General features: G+C 43.2%; 1 protein-coding gene across 4 annotated transcripts in view; it reads right to left on the reverse strand.

Moving 5' to 3' along the window:
* scaper (S-phase cyclin A-associated protein in the ER) overlaps nucleotides 1–23,002 on the reverse strand; it is a 72,012-nt gene extending 49,010 nt beyond the window's left edge. The window contains exons 1-19 of one of the 4 annotated variants that reach the window (XM_033635504.2): nucleotides 22,706–23,002; nucleotides 17,635–17,752; nucleotides 15,993–16,069; nucleotides 15,040–15,237; nucleotides 10,978–11,078; nucleotides 10,407–10,523; nucleotides 9,651–9,778; nucleotides 9,246–9,532; nucleotides 8,381–8,731; nucleotides 7,123–7,290; nucleotides 6,937–7,003; nucleotides 6,734–6,851; nucleotides 6,040–6,151; nucleotides 5,474–5,614; nucleotides 4,835–4,990; nucleotides 4,592–4,734; nucleotides 4,376–4,457; nucleotides 4,141–4,293; nucleotides 2,321–2,428 (exon numbers count right to left, since the gene is read on the reverse strand). In XM_033635504.2, coding sequence (XP_033491395.1) covers nucleotides 2,321–2,428; nucleotides 4,141–4,293; nucleotides 4,376–4,457; nucleotides 4,592–4,734; nucleotides 4,835–4,990; nucleotides 5,474–5,614; nucleotides 6,040–6,151; nucleotides 6,734–6,851; nucleotides 6,937–7,003; nucleotides 7,123–7,290; nucleotides 8,381–8,731; nucleotides 9,246–9,532; nucleotides 9,651–9,778; nucleotides 10,407–10,523; nucleotides 10,978–11,078; nucleotides 15,040–15,237; nucleotides 15,993–16,069; nucleotides 17,635–17,752; nucleotides 22,706–22,873 — 2,793 coding nt within the window. In that variant the 5' untranslated portion in view covers nucleotides 22,874–23,002. Of the gene's footprint in view, nucleotides 1–2,320; nucleotides 2,429–4,140; nucleotides 4,294–4,375; nucleotides 4,458–4,591; nucleotides 4,735–4,834; nucleotides 4,991–5,473; nucleotides 5,615–6,039; nucleotides 6,152–6,733; nucleotides 6,852–6,936; nucleotides 7,004–7,122; nucleotides 7,291–8,380; nucleotides 8,732–9,245; nucleotides 9,533–9,650; nucleotides 9,779–10,406; nucleotides 10,524–10,977; nucleotides 11,079–15,039; nucleotides 15,238–15,992; nucleotides 16,070–17,634; nucleotides 17,753–21,538; nucleotides 21,728–22,705 lie in introns of those variants that run through there. The other 3 variants (XM_033635505.2, XM_033635506.2, XM_078168342.1) reach the window with 3 other exon arrangements.
* Between the last annotated feature and the right edge of the window lie 592 nt (nucleotides 23,003–23,594).

Below are 23,594 nucleotides of genomic sequence, written 5' to 3' on the forward strand. Positions count from 1 at the left end.
CTCCCCATACATCGATCCTGTTGATAATCTTTGTATTTTCAATTTAATTCTCAAGTCAGAATGAGAGGAAATGACCAAATATGAAAGCATGGAGCATTCGCCGCCCGCTGCCACCGAAAAACTATGGAGTGACCTCTGCTCAGTTGAACCAACCATCTTCATTTTAATTAAAAATCTTTCATTGCAGGAAGAGTTATGGGGCCGCAGTCTGGAAAATAGTTGGCAGTGGTATGAATGAAATAGTGGACACCAAAATGAGGTTTGATATAAATAACAAGGGGCCACATAAGTCTACCTAAACAAAGTCTCCAGGCGGACAGCCTGATGTACTTTCACATAGGGTAAGAAAAAGTAGCTCTGGACATTTAAATATTACCTACTAGATACTGCAATGACAAATAGCCCAATCCAATAATAACGCACTCAAACTGTTCACATTTAGATTCAGCCAGATGCAGAATAGGACAAGGATGAGAGTTCAGTAAGGGCTTATGAGGAACTTATCCATATTCAATGTATTACCTACATAGATGATGGTGGGCGCTTCCAGTTTGGAGAAACAAGCAGTAGTACCACCACAGTAACTAAGCAGCGTACTGCTGTGGGCGGGGGTAGCAGCAAAACATAATTTAGCCACCTAAAAAAAAGGTCTACCTAATTTAAGTGTACGCTATATTTAGAATATTTTGATGGGAAACCAAAGACATTATCTGTGCTCTCTTCAAAGCCAGACTCCATTGACAAAAACAGTAATTTTACATCACTGAACACAGGAGTTGCTGGTCTGTCGCTGCCTCGATGAGCTACTTTGTGTTACTGTGTGACTTTGATGTTTTAAAGGGTTATTTCTGATTCAGAGTCACACAATAAAACAAACTAACTCTGAAGATAAAATTACAGTTTCTGTCAAAGGAGTCTGGTGGTTTTTAAGTGAGCACGGATAACAGCTTCAGCTCCCCTTTGAACAGGGTTGTCTGATGGCAAAGGGAAGTGAAAATGCTCTAAATATAAGTTGAGTCTGAAATCATTCACTCATTCACTACTCCCTTCTCACTATATAAGGAGTTCTATGAAGAAGAATATATAGTGAGCTCATCTGGAACATGAGAAAACACTTTCGGGCACTACTCGAGTCATTTTCTCTGCACTGTTAATGACATCATTGCTGTCACACAATTAAAACACGCCATATCAATGGCAGCTGGTGATGCATCTTTAAAAGCAAATACTGACATGTCGAATGTGATAAACACATGATTTTATACTGGGCATATTTTCCCCAAATTAATAAATATCGTTACAAAGTACTTTGTGTTGTGTTGTGTTGCTCATATGAAACACTGTATTAAAGTTACACTGGCAGATGTACAAGAGAAGGGGGAGCAGGGCGATTGCAACCTCTGCTCTACACAGCAATACAAAATGGTGAAGTTACTAAATAGTGGACTACACAGTGAGTAGTGAGTGATCTCGGATTTCACAGCAGTTTATGGCTAAACTTCTGTGGCAGTCAGTTTCTTTAACCTCGGAAGTGTTGACCAACATGTACTGTAAGTAATCCACAACAACCCCACCTCAAAAAATCCGAACTGTCTCTTTAAACTTTGATAATATTGACGAGGAGACAATAAGAAAGGTGAGTAAATAGTAAAGCCTCAACAATATGGCTATCGGTAAAACTAAATCATAAGGAAGGAGACATGTTGCAAATGTATATGAAGTCGCGTTCATATATGGACTGTTTATAGTGCTATATTGGTGAAGTGCTTCTCTCCATTGCCTTGTTTATCATACTGTCAAACAGAAAAAAAATGTCCTGCATTTGGAAAGGAAATGATTTAGAGGAAAGAAAGGAGGGGGTATCAATTATTCCACGCTGAAAAAAGCTTTGAATGAAGGAGCTGCTGGGGCCAAAGGTGCCGCGTATAGCACCAACAGTTGTCAGCCTCACAATAAGCGCTGCTGAAAAGCCAATCTCATATTGCAGCCTGAGAGGTTACCTTGCATTAACGAGCTGCCTTCCCATGGAAAAGCGCTCCATGACAAAAACAGCCTGGAGACAAGGGGGTGATGTCACCCCTCCACTGAGGCACTGAACCCTAACTGTGTACACTTCAAGGCCCATTTGTAATCTCACAAAGCCAGCAGCGGAGCCATGGCAGTATACAAGGGGATATACAAACAATAATAATGACCACGTCATAAAAGACAGCTGAGGTGTCTCTTTGTCTTCTTATACATGACACATGCAGCACTAGGGCTGTATTCTTTGACAGGATGATTGGATGTTTGCTCCTGGCAGGGTGTGGGTGATACGCACCACTTCCTCATCGGACAGCTCCCGTCCCTGGATGCTGCTACTGTCTCGCACGGCCTGTTGGTGCCTCTTGCCCTTGGTGTGGCTGAACAGGTGCACCTCTGAGGTGATCTGCAAACACAAACACGGTGGTCAGAGGTCACTGCTGCGGACACAATGGAGAGAGAGGCAGGAAAGGGTCAACGGAGCCCCATGGGACTCTGGTGAAATGATATACCATGTGAGCTTCTCAATGGGACATGACCTGTCTCTCCCGAACTTCAGTTTAAAGGTTCAGTGTGTAGGATTTAGGGGGATATATTGGCAGAATTGGAATTCAATACAATAAGTATGCTATCTGTAGCGTACAATCACCTTAAAATAAGAACTGTTGTGTTATTGTTACCTGAATGTGCCATTTATATTTACATAGGGAGCAGGTCCTTGTCTATGGGGCTTGACATGTTGCACCGCCACGTTTCTACAGTAGCCCAAAACAGACTAATTAATTTTGGCTCTAGATAGGGCCATTTGGGTTTGTGCGTCGGCCATCTTAATTAGCAGCCCCTCCGTGACGAGTAGTGTCAGGAAAAACACTGATTTTTTAATGTAAAAACTGGTAAATTTTGCTTGAATTTTGATATTTTTTTTTACCGGTTTCAATCACCTGGTCTGTTTGTTTTGGAGAGGAAGAGACCTCTGCAGATTATTTGGCTCCCGGTAGGTAACTTCCTGAACCTCCTGGGAGAAGTTTCAGATGGTTACAATCTGCAATCTATAGCGCTAAATGCCACCAAATCCCCCTAAAACTTACACACTGAACCTTTAAAGCAAGACTAAGAAAAGGAATTGTGATGTTATGTTAAAATGATTGCACAGACTCGATGCCTTTATGGTTGTTTTTTATTGTTTTATCTTGTGCTTATGATATTAATTGAGCCTACAGCAAGACTGCAGCTGGGGAAACCACTCAACACAATAATTCCCTTATGGGACCTTAATACTAAACAAGGAAAAGTTCAATATTAAAAAGAAAGACCTCAAAACGCCTACTTAAATATGCTTAATTTGCTTGCTCTACAAGGCAATTCAGTCGAGTACTGCCAAAGGGAAGTCGTGGAAAACGTCTAAATAAAAGGTCTGAGAAATAGACACAACAAGAGGCAGGTGTACGGCAAGCAGTGTTGTTCTCCCATCTCTGGACAAAAGCCCATTTAAAATGGTTTGTGTTTAATGTCATTAAATTAAGTGCTTGCTGCTGACCCATCCGTGATCTCTGGTGTCAGATGCTGGCCAAGGTCATCTAGCATTTTAACAAGATTCCCTCTGTCACCCCCCAACCCTCCTCTTTATCTGATGCTGGTCTGAAGAGTCAAGGTGTCCCACCCTTGTTGCCGTGGTAGCCTGCCGTCCATCAGAGATAAATGTGTCTGCTTGTGGATTTGTTGCCTGACACTTGAAAAAAGCATAATCATGACCAGTCGTAAATCTCTGTTTTAAAGAGTCCGGGTTTAATCAATGCAGTTAAATCCTCATTTAAATGTGCCCTCTTCCAAAAATCCTCTGAATCACCTTCCTCAGCGTTTTTATGTATAAACAGCCTGCCAAATAACACAGGGGAGTTCTGCCCAGAGCTGTTCTGCTTTTTCTTGTCCTCACAGTAATGTGTACCAAACTGACACACATATTAGTTCAGGTGAGCTAATGAAATGAAGTTATAATTAAATCAAATGGAAGACTGGAGAACAATTAAAGGAATACTTCAACCATAAAATGACTACCTTTTGCCCTAGTATAAGTTATGGACATCAACTTAGACCCTGGTGGGATCAAAGTGTACATACCACAACACAGCACAGGGAGCACTGTTTCTTGCGCTCATACGGTGTCAGTTTGGGGGCGTAGTCTGTGTTAGCGTGTCGACCACTGCTGAGCTCAGCAGCCTTCTCCTTTCTCTGCTCGATTTGCTCCATATGCCTACGGCTGCTCTCATCGTGCTGTGGAAGAAACCGGAAACCAGGGGTCATACGGGAAACTGGGATTACTGCAAGGTGTCCGATGGGGATGGTATAAACTTACTTTCATCTGTATTTTTTTCTGCAGCTCCTCCATGGCCTCCTGTTGAGCAGCACTGAGAGCAGCCAGACGCTCCTCTCGATCTCTTTAGATAGGACACAGAAAAGCAGTGTGAAACAACTGTACATGTAAAATACAAGCCTCACATTTGTCAAAGTGATTCACCAGCCACCTGTGTGTATATATTCTTCCATACTGAAGGGATCTGGGACTACTTACCTGGCCCTTTCTCGTGCTGCATCTTCTCTAGCTTTCTCCTTTTCCTGCCTCTGCTGTTCAATACGAGCCTCCTGCTCTTTCCTCCGCATCAGCAGCTCCTCCACCCGTGCCTGTCGCTCTGCTTCCAGGACCCGTTTACGCTCCTACAGAGGGAGTATAAGAGATTGTTTAGTATGCACATAAACATGAAAATTACAAGAAAAAGAATTAATATGTGAATTAAGCATTTTTTTTTTGCAGCACCTGCACAGCCTCGTCTCTGGCCTGCTTCTCCTCCTGTCTCCTCTGCCTCTCTTCCTGCAGCTCGTTAAGGCGTTGCTCGTACTCATTTAACTTGGCCAGTGCGTCGTGCCTCTTGTTTTGGGCTTCCAGAGTGTTGATGAATGCAATTTCATTCACCTGCACAGACACATAAACTTATGACCAAGGACAGAAACACAAATACGGAATATAACATGTAAATAAACCTAAATGCATATACTCAGATGCACTTTTTACACAGAGACCGCACTATAGGACCATAACGAAGGTCCTTCATTACGCTGCCTTTACTTTTTTTAATATAGAACCAAACAACAGCATGTGATTTTAGAAAGCATGTGGGCATTGTGGATGCAAAAGTGTGCGCTCCCCCTTAGAATAGGCAGTGTAAAAGGGCTAGAGAGGTTTGGGGGTATCAGTGTATCGTCTATAGCCTAAATACTGTAACCTAAAATAGGAGTAAAATTTTGACTGGAATCAACCCAACTGACACACCCCTATTGTGTATGTATGAATGTAATTTAGCACTTAATGAAAACTGTATGATGGTAAATGTCCCATTTAATCCAGAAAATTCCTCAGCTGTCACACGCATGTGGTTTCTGGGTTCCCCTCCTCTACCTTGGCCTCTTCTTCCTGGGCCTTCTTCACGATTGCCTGGAGCTGCAGCTCTCGCTTTAACTCTGCGTGTAACAGCCTTTCCTCCATCATCCTCCGACGCTGCTCCAGCAACTCCTCCTTCCATTTCCTCACCTCCTTCTCCTGCAGAGAGTGAAGAGTGAGAAGCAGGAGCGGGTGAAATAATTATAATAATGTACATTCTCCAGGACAACACAGACAGTGGATTCTTAATCTATCAGTTACTACCCTCTCACGTGGGGATTAATACGAATATACACCACTTTGTGTTTTTATGTGGTTAATCCTGATTTATTCTAGGACTCAGTCATCTTGCCATGGCCCGGAGAACAAAAACAAACTTCATGAAAGGCTGTTGATTTTGGCCAGGGGTCTCTCTCATGACTGTCTGCGGCCAGCTGGCTTGGATGCGACTGGAGGGGGTTATAATATTTAGTGATTCTATCAGGCAGTGTGCTGACAAAACCTCTCATTATGAGCCAGGCAGGGCTTAGCATGCGTGGAGTTTCTTCGGGGTGCTTTCCGTCAACTCGGCACGGCTTACTCACCCTCTCCAAGAGCTTCTGCAGTTTGAGCGTCTTTTCCTCCCGCAGTTTGTCCCTCAGCTGCTGCGCCTTCAGCTGTTTCTCCTCATGTTTCTTCTTTGACTCTGCGATGGTTCTGTCAAAAACATGGAAACAAATCATTCATCTCTTTCTGGTTCCTCCTTATCAACAAAGACAGACACACACTCTGATAGGCACTTGGGCCTGTTTAGATGTTCTGGATGGTGACCTACGAAGAAACAGAGGTCATATTTGGTAAGTGGGCCTTTGATTGTCAGGCTGCTGGGTTAAATCCTTGTTAAAATAAGGTAAGGTGATTACAAATGAGTAGTGATGTTCAGGAGACGCTAAACAAGTACAGAAGTCAACATCTCTCCTGCACTGCTGGGTATGTGTCCCTTTTTCCCCATCTGGGGATGAACAGGGCCACATCTTCAAAACTTTATTTTCTGACATAGATGAGCCTAACACATAACAAATCTAGGTATAACAGGAAAGAGGAAAGTTGACCAAAGTTCTGCCATGTTCCAAGCTTGCTCAACTGTTACTGGAGCACAGAGTGAAAAGAGGCGGGACTTAGGTAGGGCTAATTTTACTGTGTGGATCCTGTCAGTGGTTGTTAGAAATAAATAAATCAAGCAGTTGAAAAATGACAGGTGTGCTCAACCAATCACTGCGTAAAGAAAATGTTTTGCACCTTTTTCGTGACGGTGAGGACAACTTCTCGTGCATGTGGATCCCATGTCCAGGAGGCCGAGCAGGTTCTTCTTCTACTATGTCCCCCCATGAGGTACTCTGGCGCCACGGCTCACGAGCTACAGTAAAAGATAAGAATTGTAAAATAAACAGATTTCAGTGTAAATGGGAATTCAGTTTTCATTTAGATGTTGACCTCCATACCGTCATAATCTGCCAGCATGTCACTCCAATCCATATTGACTCCACAACCTCCATTGCCCATGCTCGCCTGTGGTAAACATGTGTTTTTTATATGTCAACATACAGTGAAGTAAAAGAATCCAATCTTTAACTTGCTGTCAAAACAAAAAGTGCCTATTGTTTCTAGTTTAAATGAGCAAATCTTACAGAGAAGTCACTTTCGTTGTCAGTCTCCAGGTCGTTGTTCTCGGCCTGAATCTCTCTGGTTAGCTGCTCCTCCTCGGCGATGGCGCTGGCAATTGCCTCCTCGTTGGCCTTCTCCAGTCGGTCAGCGAGCTCCTCTTTCTTGGCCAGGACCTCTGCCATTGACTGGGGCTGAACACATGGCACAGATACCACCTCACACACACAGCCGTTCACAGTTCATAAATGTTTGAACTCAAACAATCACTGAGAAGCCAGCAAAAACAGAACCCCTGTATTACTACATTTTAGCTTGTGTGCAGTTGGTCTGATTTATACTTGGGTGCACGATCCAAAGACTGAGGGGAACACCATATCAACCCAATCACAATTTCTACCACACAATCATCACAAAAATCACAAGTGAGGAAGCATTCAGGAGTCATGCAGGGCACATTTACCGTGAGGATGAAGAGATGGCGGAAGGAGGCGATTGATGGCTTTGCGCTAGGAAACTGATACCTCCAACCTTTTAAGTATTTTGGGACTTTTCATGACATGGCAATATTAAGGGAATGACTCACAGATTACTCCAGAGCAGCAGCTATTCCAAATCAATTATAGAGCCTTCTCAACAGTAGGTCTTTTACATGAGGTATGCATGGGAAAGTTAAAAAGTTCTGGATCTAAATCCTAAGCACACAAGTATTGCCTGGACAAGGTCAGAGACTAGACTGGTATAAAATTTAAGGCCAAACAGCCTTCACTGCAGATTTTAGTTGAGATTTTTTCCACATGTTTTCATTCACCACCTGTCAAAATCTGACAGAATCCCACTTAGAGGTGTAGTCATCCTTCATTAAGTATACAGAGCTCTGTATTTACACACTCCATGATGCTTAATAATAGTGACAACACCTGGTGTAGGCGGACGATGTTTGCCATACAAACTTGAGACTCAGTCCAGGTTCTGCAGTGTTTTTGGGGGCGTTTACACAGAATTTGGTGGAAGAAGTGGCCAAAATAACTAAAACAAGTTGAGAGATTAGTTTTGGGCAACACCCTGGGAGCACTTGCTTGAGTGCAAAAGTCATCTACTCACAGCTATTCTTCACAGTGAATGGTGCTACAACAACACTACTCAGAACTATGCAGTCTTGCCCACACATTTGGTCTGGAGGTTTCTTAAGATTGACTTTGTTTAGGCGGTGGAGGACCCTTAGGGATCCCTGCCCTCCCCCTTCCCTCCCCTCCCTCTGCTCCTCCATCTCTCAGCACTCACAGTAGAAAGCTCTGTGGGGTCCAGCATACTCTCCAGTTTCACCGCTGCCATGGGAGTCTCAGCCTGTCCTGGAGCAGATGTGGCCATGCCCTGCGACGCGCCACCCTCAGCCCCACTGTCCCCCAAGGCCAACAGTGCATCGGGCCCATCCGTCTGGGGAAGGTCTGGGGATGTGGAGATGACCAGAGCGGGGACTGGGACTGATAAGGTAATGTCTGGTGGTGGGACTGTGGCCGGGGATGGGGGGGGCTCTGGGGCTTGGGAAGGGGTAGGAGCTGGTATGGGGGGAGGCGCGTCTTCACAGGGTGCGTCGACACACTGCCCCGAGTCTTGTACACTCTCTGCTGGGGGCTGCACCGACAGTCACACACAAACACACGCAAACCTAATTAAAGACATGCATATTTCAAGCAATTCTTAAGAGCAATAACAAAAACAAAAAAATCAAACCAGTCAATACTGAACACGTAGCTGAAAACACAAATCATGCAGGAAAGCTGGTACTGACATGCCCTAAACATCCAATTATGATCAAAATAAGCTGATATATTAGAAATACTGATCTGTATTTCAAAATCAACCGATGGCTATAACACACGCTTACCAAGTGTGTCTTGAGGCATCGACAAAGTATTTATTTCATGAGACTGAAATGGGTTTTCTGCCTCTGAAATGTCAGTGTACAATCAATCGCCTTAAAGTTGATATGCCTGTCTGGACGGTCTGTCTATGAATACCATGGAGCCCAAAACAAAAACAAATGTGGCTGATAAAATGGTCTAGTGTTACTCTGCTCCTCTTGAATAATTGATACCCAGGGACTGCTCTGGGAGAAAGACGTCACAAGGTACTGAACCCTCAGTACCTCCATCATGTTGCCTTTCTCTGGACGTTCAACCTCCTCCAGGGGGACAGGCTCTGCAGGGACTTTTTCCTCAGTGTCCTTCTCGGTCGTGTCCTTGTCTGTGGGACACTCGGGATGGAGCTGTTGCTCCTCCTTTGGCGGCAGATGTGACGGGTTACGCTTGGCGCTGTCCTGCTTCGGGGTGACATGAGCCAAGACAGGACTGACCTTGGCAACTATGGTGGCAGAGCGAGGCTTGGCAGTACGTCCTCGCTGGACCGTCTCCCAGCCCTCAGCATCCTTTTTACCTGGAAAACATGAGAGGTGCTGCGTCAGTGAAGAAGGAGAAGATGCGTTACTTTGCTTTCAGTGTTTGAAGGAACCACCTTCTTTCAAAGTACAGTCTTGCAAGAGGAGAATTCTCACCCAGTTTTTCTACCGGGGCAGTGATCGGTTGACTGGAGCTGGAGACGGACTGAGTGCACTTAACTCGGTCTGCCCAGCTGGGGCCTGTGTGGGAGAGGCGGGCTGCAGCCAGTGTAGATGGGGGACCACTGAATAAGAAACACACACATCACACGTGAGAACAAACAAGTGCGCACCTGCAAAATGAACCCTTTACTGTCACCAGACAGGATTTTTAATTTTATTACAGCCTTGCATCTATTCTCTGAGCAGCTCCGACTGTGCTCCTAGTCTAAGACGCTTCAGGGGTCTGAAGACAGTGCCTATCTAACACCCCAGCACTCTCCACTCTGAGATAGCACGGGACTGTATTGGACAACAGGCCTCCGTCATGATCAATATCCATTTCCTGCAGCATCCGATTACAGAGCAGAGCACATATTGAACCGATGCTTCAGCAGTCTTTAACTGACACTTTCATCTACACCTTCCACTGATTCTGTGGCCAAAGAGTGAGAGACTCAACAAATTGCATTAAACAAATGCTTCACCATCAGGAATCAATGGCTGTGTTGTTAGATAACGTAGTCTGCGTTTTCTAACCCTTTCAAAAACACGCATAGTGCATCATTTAAAATATTGATCGTTAATAACAGGATGCCTCATGATACAATCTTAACCAAATAAAATGTGTTGATCTTTAAAACAAAATCAAAAGCATAATGGGGTTTGGTGCAGCATACAGGAAGCACGACTAGAGATAACGATAGCGCTTACCCAAAGTTGAGGCTGCGACGTGCACCTGGGGAAGGAACCATCCTGTCAGCTGAGGAGCTTGGAATCACATGACGTCCCGGAGACATCTTACGCACCTCCCAGGCTAAAGACGTGGGCCTGAACAAAGTGAAAGTGGCAAAGATTATTTAACTAACAGTAATTACGATTCCTAGTTGCCAAACACGCACAGACTTGGCTCACACTTTGGCAAATCTGTTAAATGGCACGACTCACTTGCAGCAATTTACGCAATAAATGGAGCATGTAAAAGTTTCAGGTTGTGTTATTGATTAACAGTACGCATTAAATGAACACATTGTGAGGCAGCACTGGGAATTTCATTTCTTAGTCAATTTACAGTGGCAGTGGTCACTGTGTTAAAGAGAAGCCAATAAACTCATGGATCTCTCTGAATTAAAGCCAAGGCTATTGATCCATTCTGTTTGTGACTCAAAGCCAGGGACCAGACACCGGCACTTCTAGTTTCACCTCAGGGAGCAATTGAAAATGGGGGAGTGAATGAGAGCGAGAGATAAAGAGAGGAAGTGGGAAAAAAGAAACTGAGTATCACCTGTTCTGGGCATCTGTTTTCTCCAACTTCTCCTGAAGCTGGATCCAGTCTATGAGAGCTTTGAAATCCCGGACGTAGTTGTCCAGCATCATCAACACCTCCTAAAGACAGCAGGTCCAACAGGAAGGAGAACGATTACACACAGATTATAAACACAAACAAAAAGAACGGCACACAATACACACCAATAAAAAGGTAGGATTAAAAATAATCAAACAATTAAGAGAAAGTGATGCATTTGTGTCACTAAAGAATATTTGTTGGAGAATATTCATGAGAAAAGTGGTACATTTTGTTTCATAAGCGTAGAAGGTACCAAGAAAATTTCACACTCAGGCACTCAAATAAATACTCAAGAAATTACAGGAGTATTTAATTAAAATTCAAATAGGTCCAGCTATTGAAATTCTCTCCCAGCTAAGGCTCAAACCTCATCTACACTACGTCCTATAGTCGACCCCTATGTCTATCTAATAAAAACAACAACATGTATTTCCATGTCATCTCAACAATATTGTCAATGTTCAAGGTAGGATACTTTTAAAACAGACCTATTGAATTTGTATCACATTTGTATGGAAAATAAGTAGCTATTCTAGCCATAAATAAAATTTATCCTAGCACAATGAACGTACAGCCTACATTTCAAGTAAAAGGAACAAGACAGATTATTTGAGGGGCCCATTTTCACTTTATTTTTTATTTTCACATTGTATTTCCTGTCTCCTTCCCTGGTGAGAGAAATGGGCCTGTGACTACCCTGCTAGTAGGCATTTGTAGGTGCTCATTGGTGAGCCTGAGATGATACTTGGTATTTATAATGTTCATGGCAGAGAAAGTTGAAACACAGCTCTAAGTTGATCCGAACATGGTCAAGGTGTGTAGTGCGACCTTGGTTAGACCAGGGAAAACAGTCTCATAAAGTAGCAGGGTCAGGTGCTTTATGCTCCATCCTGTCATCTCTCCCGCACCTCTCTTACACTCTAGCTCGTCTACGCACAGGAAACAATCAATTTGACTGGCTCAATTGAGTGAAGTTATTGCCGTATTAGCTGTATTGGCTGTGCCTGCAGTCTATAGCCACAAGTGCCGGAAAAAATACAAAGTTCCATGAAGATTCGTATTTACTCTCATTCATTTAACAGAAATTGGTCACAGGTCTGGATAGAAAAGTCATTCAGTCCAGGCCCGCTCTGCAATCTGACATTTGGTGATGCCTGACGTAGAGCAAAAGTTAACCTCAATATAGTGACAGTTTTTATATCTATTAGATTAATTATATCATAATGCAAGCATTATACCACTCTGTTAGTATTTCTGGGATCAGTTGGAAAACAAGAACATTTTTCCCCATCTATAAGTGACATTTCAAATACTTGTTAAGAGCCCAAATCTGCCATTCAAGTCACTTTTAAAAACTGACAGCGGGCTCTTAGGTGGATCAAGATTGTTGCTGGCAAGCAGCAGCTGGCACGTTCATGTGCAAAGACAAACACTTGATTGAAAAGTTTAAAGGAAGAACAGAGGAAGCACATTCCTCATTGCAACTGCCTATTATCTGCACTTGGACTGACCCACAGTGTTGGTTATCCAGAGGTGGCGGGCCGTCCGTGTGGAGCTTTTTTCCCCCAGAGCTCTAATGAAACGAACACAGCTGATTGATGGGGAGCGTGAAGGGAGTGGTAATTGAGAGTAAAGCTTCGCAGTGCTTTTAGTTAATAGACAAGTCAGGCCAGTGAAAGATGTGTCCAGCAGCAGGTCCGCTGATTAGAGCTGGTTAACAGGCAAAGACCACCGCGACGACCGTGGTGTTCATTTGGTAATGAATGCCGAGATGGAGAGAGGTTGGCTGCTCCTCTGACAGATAAACCAACAATGAGTGAAGGCGCTGTAAAGTGGCTTTCTGCATGTTAACAGGCCTGCTTACCTAAATACAACCCTCACATAACATTTCATGAGGAATGACAAAATGTTTAACCTTCCAGAGGCATTGCCATAAAGTAGGATGGGCAGTAAAAGCCTGTGGTCCGTGCATGAAAACAAGCATGAACAGGTACCGCCTTTGTTGACTGACCTCAGGTAAATAATTCACAGTTTTGGTAGTTTTGTTTTTCTAAAGTTAAATCGTTTAAGGCCAGAAAAGCCCTTTTTGTTTCAACTTAAAGATTATATAAATTAAAAGAAATCCACAACCCAAACTGCTTCCAAGCGAACTGGAACACCAAGTACCTGTTCTGCCTGGCCTGGGTGATACGTCTAATAAATCAGGGATGAAATAAAGGAAGAGTTGATAGGAACTAATTACACCTGGGGCTGTGGGTTAAAGAGGTGTGGGCATTATTAATAAGCATATATGAATCATTCTGCTGTGTGAACAATTTCCCTCTGAGTGGGAAAACATATTATATCAGCGCTAAGCTTCTCATTCAGCATTATTCAAAGCATTACAGTAACAGAGCCTTATTTGGGAATTAGGCATCACTTCCTGACAATGCTTGTGTTTACGTCCACACACTCTTGGGGGGAAAATTGTTAGCGATTTGTGTGAGAGCACACAATGCCGACTGCCCACAGCTACACTGGGGGTTTGTGGCTGGGGGCTATCAGAGCACTCTGCTTCCCCTCCAGATGACTCCATCATCTATCAGTGTCCATTAAGCCCAAACTGGGTGGGATGGGGGATTATAAGCGGCACCCAGCTCCATGGCCATTAGACAGCATTAGGGTGTAGAGAGATACAGTGGTATGGAGGGGGGGAAAAAAGAGCTACCGCCCAGATGTCTGACACAGAACCAACTGACAACATGATGATCACACCACTGGGAGCTGCGCTGTGGCACTGACAGCGAGCCAACCACACCACAGGGAACTGGGCTACGGTACTGACCGCAGAACGTCACCAGAACCGTGCTCAGCATAATGCAGCATGGCAGAAGAATCGATAAAACACAGGACCAGCAGTGTCATACCAATACGCTGAAGCAACATCACAGTGTTGTGTCACAAGGCTGCAACCAAAACAAAACACATGCGTCCACAAAACAGAGAATAAATGTAAATCAAAAATATTGTTAATTTTATGCACAACATGCCAAAAAAGGAGCCAAAATGGCCAAGTCTCATTTCAGCAAATGCCTGATGACAAACACTGTGCATACACAATATTGTTTACAGTCTGTCATCAATATTCCGTCCGGTCAGCTCGGCCCAAGAGAGAGTCCTGTGATAATTCTTTCAGCAGAGAGCCTTCACAGAGCCCCTCTGACATAAAGCAGAAATCAAGAGGAATGTGAGTTGTGAGGGAGACATTTTTCTTATGACCTCAATGTCCCCCTCTAGTGTTCATAAATCCTAACGCACGTCAGGCTCACAAAAGAATGAATTCATGCTTGGTCAGTTTAGATCATGAACCTAGGCCCATTTCCACCAACCTTTCTCGAAATAATAATTTGTATCTCAAAATAATCAAAAACTTCCTCAAACTAATGACTCAGTATTCTAAAAAATAATGACAAGCTTTCTTAAAATGACTCAGTATTGTCTCTCATTATTTTGCAATACTAAGTCATTATTTTGAGAAAAACGAATCATTTTGAGACACAAAGTCACTATTTTAGAAGTCATAATTTCAAGAAAGTTTCTCTTTTTTGACATCAGGGTAGCAAATTTACTTTTTTGTCCACCTGATTCAACAATCTACCAGCCACTCAATAGATTACCACTGTTTGGGTGAGTAAAGCAAATCTAGCAGCCACTCAGCGGCATGATGATCCAGTGGTTAGCATTGTCACCTTACAGCAAGAGGGTTCCTGGTTTGAACATGTTCTCCCTGTGTCAGCGTGAGTTTTCTCCAGGTACACCGGCTTCCTCCCACAGTCCAGAGACATGCAGGTTAATTGGTGACCCTAAATTGGCCTTGTAAGTGTGAAGCTAGTGTGATTGGTTGTCCATCTCTATGTGTCAGCCCTGTGATAGTCTGGTGACCTGTCCAGGGTGTACCTCGCCTCTCGCCCAATGTCAGCTGGGATAGGCTCAAGCGTTTTCTCCTCACAACAAACTAACCTTGCATTCTACGACGCTCTGATCAGATTCACAGGTGACGTAAATCTCATCCACAGCCCGACGCAGGTTGTCGAAGAGGAAAGCCCAGTAGCGCGCTCGCAGGTCCACCTTGCGGGGCTGTCTGGCCTTGGTGGGGCTCTTCTCTGCCCCCTTGTCCAGCAGGGCACCAGCTGTGCCTTTATTTTCCACACCAGCATTCTGTGATGACAAAGCGTGGACCAAACATTATGATGATAACAATGACAAACTTATTGCAATGTCATGTCTTAGGTTGTCTTTATACAGCAGCCACAGCTTTTTTTTCCCCTGCTGGCTGGAACAGGAGGCTCAGCTATTATGTGCCTTACGTTACAAACCATGAAGGAAAATAGGGAGATCTGAACCCCTTGTGGCGATCTTGGCGCCACACATTACCCCAGTGGTTTCAACCAGAGTGCGTCAGGAAGTATTAAATATTAAAATAGAGAACATCAATATATGTGGGAACTAAAAGAAAATGAAACATTAGGCTAAATAGCATTTTACTAGCCTAGTCAGTGACAAATTGTTGTTGGCAACAATCTTGCTGTCACACCATTAAATAACGTCCCGTCCCATAACATTCTCTCCTTGTGGCCTGTTGCAATGTGACGAAAAGCTTTTTGCAAATTCTGCAGCAGGACATCTAATGGACTTGAAGTCAAAATGAAGTCAAGAGATCTGACTTGAGATGGATTTAGGTTGAGTGTAGCAAAGAAATATTCAGGCATATTATACACTGCAGTTGCCGACCAGGGGATTCCCCCCTATTTCTGTTTTTCTCTGTGACCTCAGCTTTGCCAAGACTAACTTACACAATGCAAGAACAAGGAGTTTCATGACCATCACAGATCCACATGCAGCGAGAGGCTACAGAAATAAATACCATAGCTTGGTGAATGGTGCCCTCTAGTGGAGGAAGTTGATAAACAAACCTGTTTCTTATTCCTTTGTTGCCCTGAATTGATCCTCTGGGCTCTGGAGCTGCCACTGGAGTTGCTTTTGGGCTTTGCTACATGGAGAAGAATAAAAAAAAGGCTTAGATATACAAAAACTGATTAAATAAACAATCTCTGATGATACTGATGAAGACATACGAGATGAACATGGACAATTATTTAAGTAGTCATAGTGATGTGGTAGTAGTTGTTGATGAATACAAATGTCATAAATAACAGAGAGGTGGACAAATCAATGACTCCAATAGCAGTGTTGAAGGTAAATGACTAACTGTTCAGTTGCTGAAGATGCATGTTAACAGAAGTCTGCCATTCTGGAGAAAGACTGCTGATATTTGAACTCATACTCTCTAGTTGATCCAGAATTAAGCCGCCCATATCATTACCAGAACCTTCTCCATAGATCATATCACTCCTGTGCAGCTTCATTGACTTCCTGTTAAATGTCGCATTGATTTCAAGATTCTGCTTCTCACCTTTAAGGCCCCTCATAATCAAGCTCCTTCCTACCTGTCTGAACTCCTTCATATCTACACACCCTCTTCTGCAATCCAACTCACATCACTATCTACCTGCTTGACTACCCTGGCCCTATTACTATTACTGAAGAGGCCATCAGTGCTACATAAGAAGCTGCAGTAATATCTCCAATGGTATTTACGTTTCATGACTATCATGGTGTAGCTCTGTTTCTCGTGGGCGAGAACATGGAAGAGGGAGAGTAGCTGGCATAGTGTTATGTAGCTTTGTCAGAGCCACTATGTTTGTTTCCCATCTACAGAGCCCGGGCTGTGTGTGAACATCAGATCTTTTACAGTGCAGACCCAGAATGGACAGCTAGCAGACTGCGAGGAGATATGTGCTGAATCTGAAATAAGTGTATTGGATTAGAATCGCAGACTCCACCTTTAAACTGGGAGATTTTTGGCATTCATGGCACAGACTCAAGAGCAGCAAATAAGCCTTGAATAAAATAACTGAACTGACCCACAAAGAAGAGGGAGAGCCAGAGAGAATGTAAGAGGCTGCGGTGGAGGTCTCTGAGTAGGCTGGTCTAAAAGGAGATTTCTTTCATAATGTGATGGAGCACTGCCATGCTACACAGGAAACTATATTAGTGAATAGACACGCTGAAAGTTACCAGAGGTTGTTTTTCTTTTTCAAAAGCACTGCGTAAAGCCTATTACATAATATTCTACTGACCAAACACACAGTGTAGCAGTGACCTGTGCTCTACACAACAAAGGTTCAGACATCGGTGTAAGATTTAGCCCACATAAGAGTATTGCAGCAGTCCTTCATTTATCAGTCTGGCCATGAGATGAAAAATGATCATTGTGCTCCAGCTGATATTGTATTACAATGAACAGCACTGTCTGGCAATGTCATTCCCAGTCGGTGATCATACCCAAACCAACACTGCTCACTGTAATGCTCCAAATAACTGACTAAACATCTTCCACTGGCCCAAAGATACTGAAAATACAGCTAAGGTAAACATCAGCAGCAACACCTCCCACCACAGTGATGTTTATATGGCGATTATATGAAACTTGACACAAAGCAAACAATAATAGCATTAACGCATGCACAGAGAGTTTGTTTTGTAGCTACCAACCTTCCTCTTCTTTGTTCTCTAGAGGTACACTCCAGGCGATGAGGTTTCGAGCAGCACGGCCCTCTTCAGCAACTATCTTCCTCACCTTGTCATGGCTGTTGGAGCGCTGGAAAGATGCCTGCATGATAAACAGATTCAAAATATCAGTTTTTGCACCTTATCAAAGAGCTATGTACTGCACAACAAACACAAGGTGTCCCCAAGTTCAACACATAGCATCCTTAGTTTGTCGTCAGTTCAACAGATAAATCTGGTCATACATATTGCGATGATACACTACAATACAACACCAATTTATAAAAAATGTTGTTAAAAAGAGAAATATAACAAAGCTATAACATGTCAACAACAACTTTTCTTTTCTTGTTTAGTAGCAGAGAACAGCAGAATGACTGGTAAACACTGACTATAAGAGAAAGCAAGAGCTGTGTTGGTACTGGGGGAAATGAGTATTGAAACAGTTTCAAAGATTCAGACTCGATATGTATTGCGAAAATAGTATTTCTGACAACACTACGGGTCATAGTCTATATTTATCTTATTACAAATACAGTGAAAAGATCAACATGTACTGCCTGTTAAGCTAAAACCTGATATACTGTCTTTGTGCCATAGAGCTCTACTGCTGTCAAAAAACTATGAAGTGAGTCACACAGTTGCAACAAGTGTCATGTTCCTTCATTATGATGAACTTGGACACTGTAGCATTCTGAGGCAGTCCCACATACAGTGTTTTTGCAGTAAATATTCACCAGCACAACAAATCTGCAGCTGAAATGTTCCCAAACTAATGCAATTACTCCTGTAAGAGTTACACTGCCAAAACTAGAGTGCCTTCCTGTATTAGTATTTCCAAAATGAAACAAAAATATTTATGACATGTTTTTAAAGATTTACATCCTCAGTAGGAATGAATGAGCTTGGAGCCGAGTACCACACAGAGAGTAGGGAGGTTGGAAAGTATTAAGAGATGGACTAACACATTGTTGGTTTTTCACTTCTAACTGAGATATGTTGACAATAACAGAAATACTGAATAGTGCCAGCATAATTCTATAAATCAAACAGGTTAACTGGTGAGCTAACCGGTAACCAGTGTTGCTACTTCATCAAAGTAATGTAACTTACTACATTTGACTACTTGTCTAACAAATGAATTAAAGCTGACAAATGTCCAAAAATGAAAGCATTCCTGCACGGAAAAAGAGATTCAAAGCAACTTTTTACCAAAACAAATACATTCAGCTATAACCCCTTTATAATCACCGACATTTTCATTAGTAACTTTAATCTAATTACATATTTTTTTCTCAGTATCTGTAACTAATCACAATTACATTTAGTTTGTAATTTAATTACATGTAACTGGTTACTCCCTAGCACTGGCAGTAACACAGCCTGGAGCATGAGCAGTGTTGCCATGGTTACCTCCATTTTAATAGCCCACACCTTGCACACTGATTTTGTACAGTGGTTAAAGTATTGTGTACAGCAGAACAGTGTGTTATCATAGCCCTGAAAATGGCACCATATTTTTCAAATGAGCAAATTAATTGTATTCTGCTTTATATAACGCATTACGAATTTTAAAGGTGCCTGACATCAAACAGTGTGTAACAGAGCCTATTTAAGTCACATCATTCAAATCTATAGAGGTAAATGCCACAAAACACAAGGCTGTTGTAGCAAAGAGAAGACACACCTGTCCTGTGCCTCCAAGTAACACAAACCTTTTCAGTGTGTGCAAAATAAGTTCAACTGAAAATTCATCCTAAGTAATAACTGCGACTAAAAAGGACAATATTAAATCTATGCATGATACCATCTACACCTGAGCTTCCTTTATCGACTAAGTGAAAGATCTTCTGTGCACACCCACTGGGTCATAGACCCTAGGCTATAGGTTTATTGTTATTCTATTTTACCATCAATTCATTATTGTTATTGTCTTTTTCCCTCATAATCTCTTTTCTCTTCTCCTGTGTGATCTCCTAAGGCCAATGGTAATGTGGATTGGGATGCTGCCAGGGGTGAGGGGTAATTATTGTGTTTGTTGTTTGTTTCCCATGTTAAACAATAAAAAAGTTGATAACAAAAAATGAGTGTATTAAATATTTAATCCTTCCATTCAATGAAAAACAGAAATACTCATTACCACAGGAAAGCGTTCTGCAATATGCTGTTTCAATTATCTGTCCCAGCCCTGGCGTGTTGTTGTGAGCCGGTGTTAAAGCCACAATACTGCAAGCATTAAGTTTATGGAAGAGGTCTTACATTACTAGCACAGACTGTGACAAGAAACAGCCAGAGGCAGAAGCTCTGAACTCGCTTTGTACCCAGCATGCATCATGGTTGACCTACACATTTACTATGCATCAGTGAACTTGACTGTAACCTCGGGTGAAGCAGACACTGCGAACCAAAATAAAAGCTGCGAGAAGTCATTCATCATATTCATAATCCTCCTATGGAACATAAAGATGCCATGTGATGATGAAACATGGCACTAACATCTCTCTGCATCCCCACCTCACAGAGAAACATCCTGTCTCATAACAGTTTGGTCAAACGGCTCATGCATTAATGCATAGGCCAAATCTGCTCAACATCCCACAAGCGATAACATCGACAACTCAATTCTGAAGTGCAGTGACAGAGACAAAATGACACAATGTACCCGAGAGTCTACTTGATATAATTTGCCTTTGTAATCTTACATCGCTTAATATTCTGACTTCTGGCAATCTGGTTACAAAACAACACAGAAGCTAATACCTAGAGGCTTATCATCCTGGATCTTCCACTCACTGTGTTCCCCCGCTAGAATAGCCTGTTCTGTATTGTTCATAAATGATTTAATCGAATGTTGACAGAGTAAACTTGGCTATTTTGGTCAGACAACTACAAGAAGTGGTTTCAGACTTAGAACACATTGTTACCTGAAACCAACAAAGAAAAAAAAATCATGAGCCAGTCCTCCTCTTAATAGCAAATGAGTCATGGAACCAAACGTTCTCTCTTTTCTTGGCTGTCTCTCACTAACAACACTATTATTCCAACAAGAAAGCTACAGCTAAATTATTCCCCTCGCAACACACTTGCAGTTGAAAAGAAGAGAGGGATACAGCTTTGACAAAACAAATGATAATTAGGCCTTTGTTTATGTAACCTCACATGTAACAATCTTTGCTGACTATCCTTCAATGCTAGCAGACTGTGAACATGGCTCATTAGGTGTTACAAATGCAGAAACAGCATGTGTGCATTGGTCTGATACTATTTAATGTCCCTAAGGGAGATACCCAGCTGACCTACTTTTGGTGAGCAAAATTCTTTACATGTCGAGTGGCCTGGGCTTTATTCGGCCAAGTATGAATAGGACTACAAAGAGATAAAAGAACATCAAACAACACAGGGCCCTGCTAAAATGAGCAAGACCTAGTGATGTAGGTCAGCATCAATGCACCATCTCCCGTCTACAAACTGTAAATATTTACTCTGCGTTTACTGGGCTTGGCAGCCATTTGATGACAGACGAATGTAGTGAGAATACCTTACCTACTTACAACTGATGGCTAACTATGTGCAGCAGCCCGAGGCAAAAAAAGGCTTACAGCAACATTCTCTTGATCCACTTAACCAGCTGTAAACAAGCTGTCTCCTGGGCTGCACTGTAGAAAAATAAGATACATTGTGGAGCATAACTGTTATACTTCTGGCCAGGCAATCCTTTCCCATGCAGCAGAGAGAGAACGCTTGTTTTCTAGACTGTGCTGAGTAAGGGGCAAGTGTAAGGTTTCCCTTTTGGCAAGGTCTACAAACAAATGCAAGCAGCAAGACAGTGGGGGAGATCTAGCTCATTAGGAGAGACACAAAGAAAATTAAAAGATTAGAGGATACATACAGAATAGAAGTACAGTCTGTAAGCAGGCTCCTCGTCCTTATCCACCCCTGACATACTTTTGCAGCCCACTTCAGGCAACCTGTTCCCCCTCACCAGCACTGCCACTTGTGCAAGGTGACATCGTCATCTGACGGCAGGACCAAAATAGACTCCTACTGTGTAGTCCACACTGCTATAGCAACTTGCCCAGCTGTGTCAACTCCTCTCCCAGTGGCGATTGAGAGAGACAAGTGCTCAGCAGTCCGCCAGTCCTGCCTTTCACTTTGACTATGTCTGTAATCTAGCCTGAGCCCTCAGTGCTCTGCTGAGTTAGCAGCCACTTCTTAGGCCCCGACTCTTTTGCCTGCTGCTTTCTATCTGCCTGCCACTCTCTTCTGCTCTGGCTCTGGCTCTCCACTGCATGCAGCTTCCTATATTTACAGCTCCTCTCCTCTGCTCTCCCTGCTCTGCATCAGAGCCCCCACTCTCCCTCTGTTTCTCATCTCTCACTCTCCTTCTGCCACAACACTGCGCAGTCATGTGCACACAGCAGGCCTGCTGCTCAGTGATGAGAGTATAGCTGCAGGCTCAGAGACAGTGTGTGCTTCACGCAAACCTGGCCCGTGCATAAGCCACACTGGGTGATGCTCAGGATCTGATTGGACTCGGCATCCGATGATTCATAGGGTGCTGGGGGACAAAACACTCAAGCCCACATGGTTTGACTGCCTATAAATGGTGCAAACTTAGAAAGTCTGCAAGAAGAAAGTTGGGGAAAGCGGGTTACCTCACTATCTGACACAGTTACACTTGTGTTGCCCTACTCAACACTCCTCGTGGTGTCACATTCTTGCTGGGATGATGATATGACTACACAAAAATCCCTTCATGTACAAGCATCTTCTCAGAAAACCATGTCTTTTTAGTTAGTAATAATGCAAGGGTGGGTGCTGGTAGGAAGGGAAACATCTCAGGACCACCAGGGCTGACAACATCCCACCTAAGGCAGGTAAGGTCACCCCAAAAATGCTGCTGTCTTGCTAGGAATGTCAGCTATGTCAACCCATTTCTCAGTTATCCAGTCACTTAGCTCAAGCTAGCTAGGACTACATGGGAACTCTTATGCTTTTAACTACATTAACTGCCGTAATTCAACTGTTAGCAACGAGCTAAAATAGTATTACATACCTTCAAAGCGCTTATGGATGCATTCTTGCTTTTGCCTCCTCCATGAGAGGAGCCTGAGCTGTTGCTACCAGACCTCTCCCTCCCGTCCCCACCTTGGCTAACTCTCGGCCCGAGACGGTGCTGCCCAGCGCCACGCCGTCGCCCATCGTGGCGATTGTCTTTGGACATCGACCCGCGGTAAATTCAGTCGTCGGCCGGTGGGAAATCAAAATCTACGGAGGCGGTTTTCTTGTTGTCAGAGTTGATGAAAAAACATGTCAGATAAATACATGACAGTGAGGACAACCTAACAAAAGCAGGAAGTCTGTTGAGTTTATATTTTGACCGGCGATGCGATTATCCAATTGAATCACCGTAACTTTGACACAACAAACTCGCCAGCCAATCACGTACAGCAGAGTTTAGGTCAAGGGGCGGGGCTTCAAATTGTCTACCATGGCAACCATAAGGATCGGGCGGGACGTTTGGTTGATCTCTCAGTAACGTCAAGTCATCTACACACAGCAGGAAGCCAGAAGAGAAGTGAACCTGCCTTCAAAATAAAAGCACTGGGGAGCAACCCTTTCTCCTTTTTTTTTGTTTTTTTAATTTTTCCATTCAGAGGAAATGGTGTAAATTTACAGGTGACGTTTCCCCACTCTGAACACCCCCTTCCCAGTTTAAATGCAAACAGAGGGTGAATATCTGAAAAAATACAAATGCAAATAGATGTAAATAGATAATGCAAATTGTGCAAGATGAACATAACCAGTAACTGACCTACAGTTGAGCAGCGTAAAGTCAGAATACAGGTGAGCTGTCTGAACCTACTGTCACTGGGAGGAGTTGAATAGCCTTGTGGCCTGGGGGACAAAAGACTTCCTGTTATTGCTCAAAGAGCAGTAACATG

Source organism: Epinephelus lanceolatus, chromosome 5, assembly GCF_041903045.1.
Source record: "Epinephelus lanceolatus isolate andai-2023 chromosome 5, ASM4190304v1, whole genome shotgun sequence".
NCBI lineage: Eukaryota > Metazoa > Chordata > Actinopteri > Perciformes > Serranidae > Epinephelus > Epinephelus lanceolatus.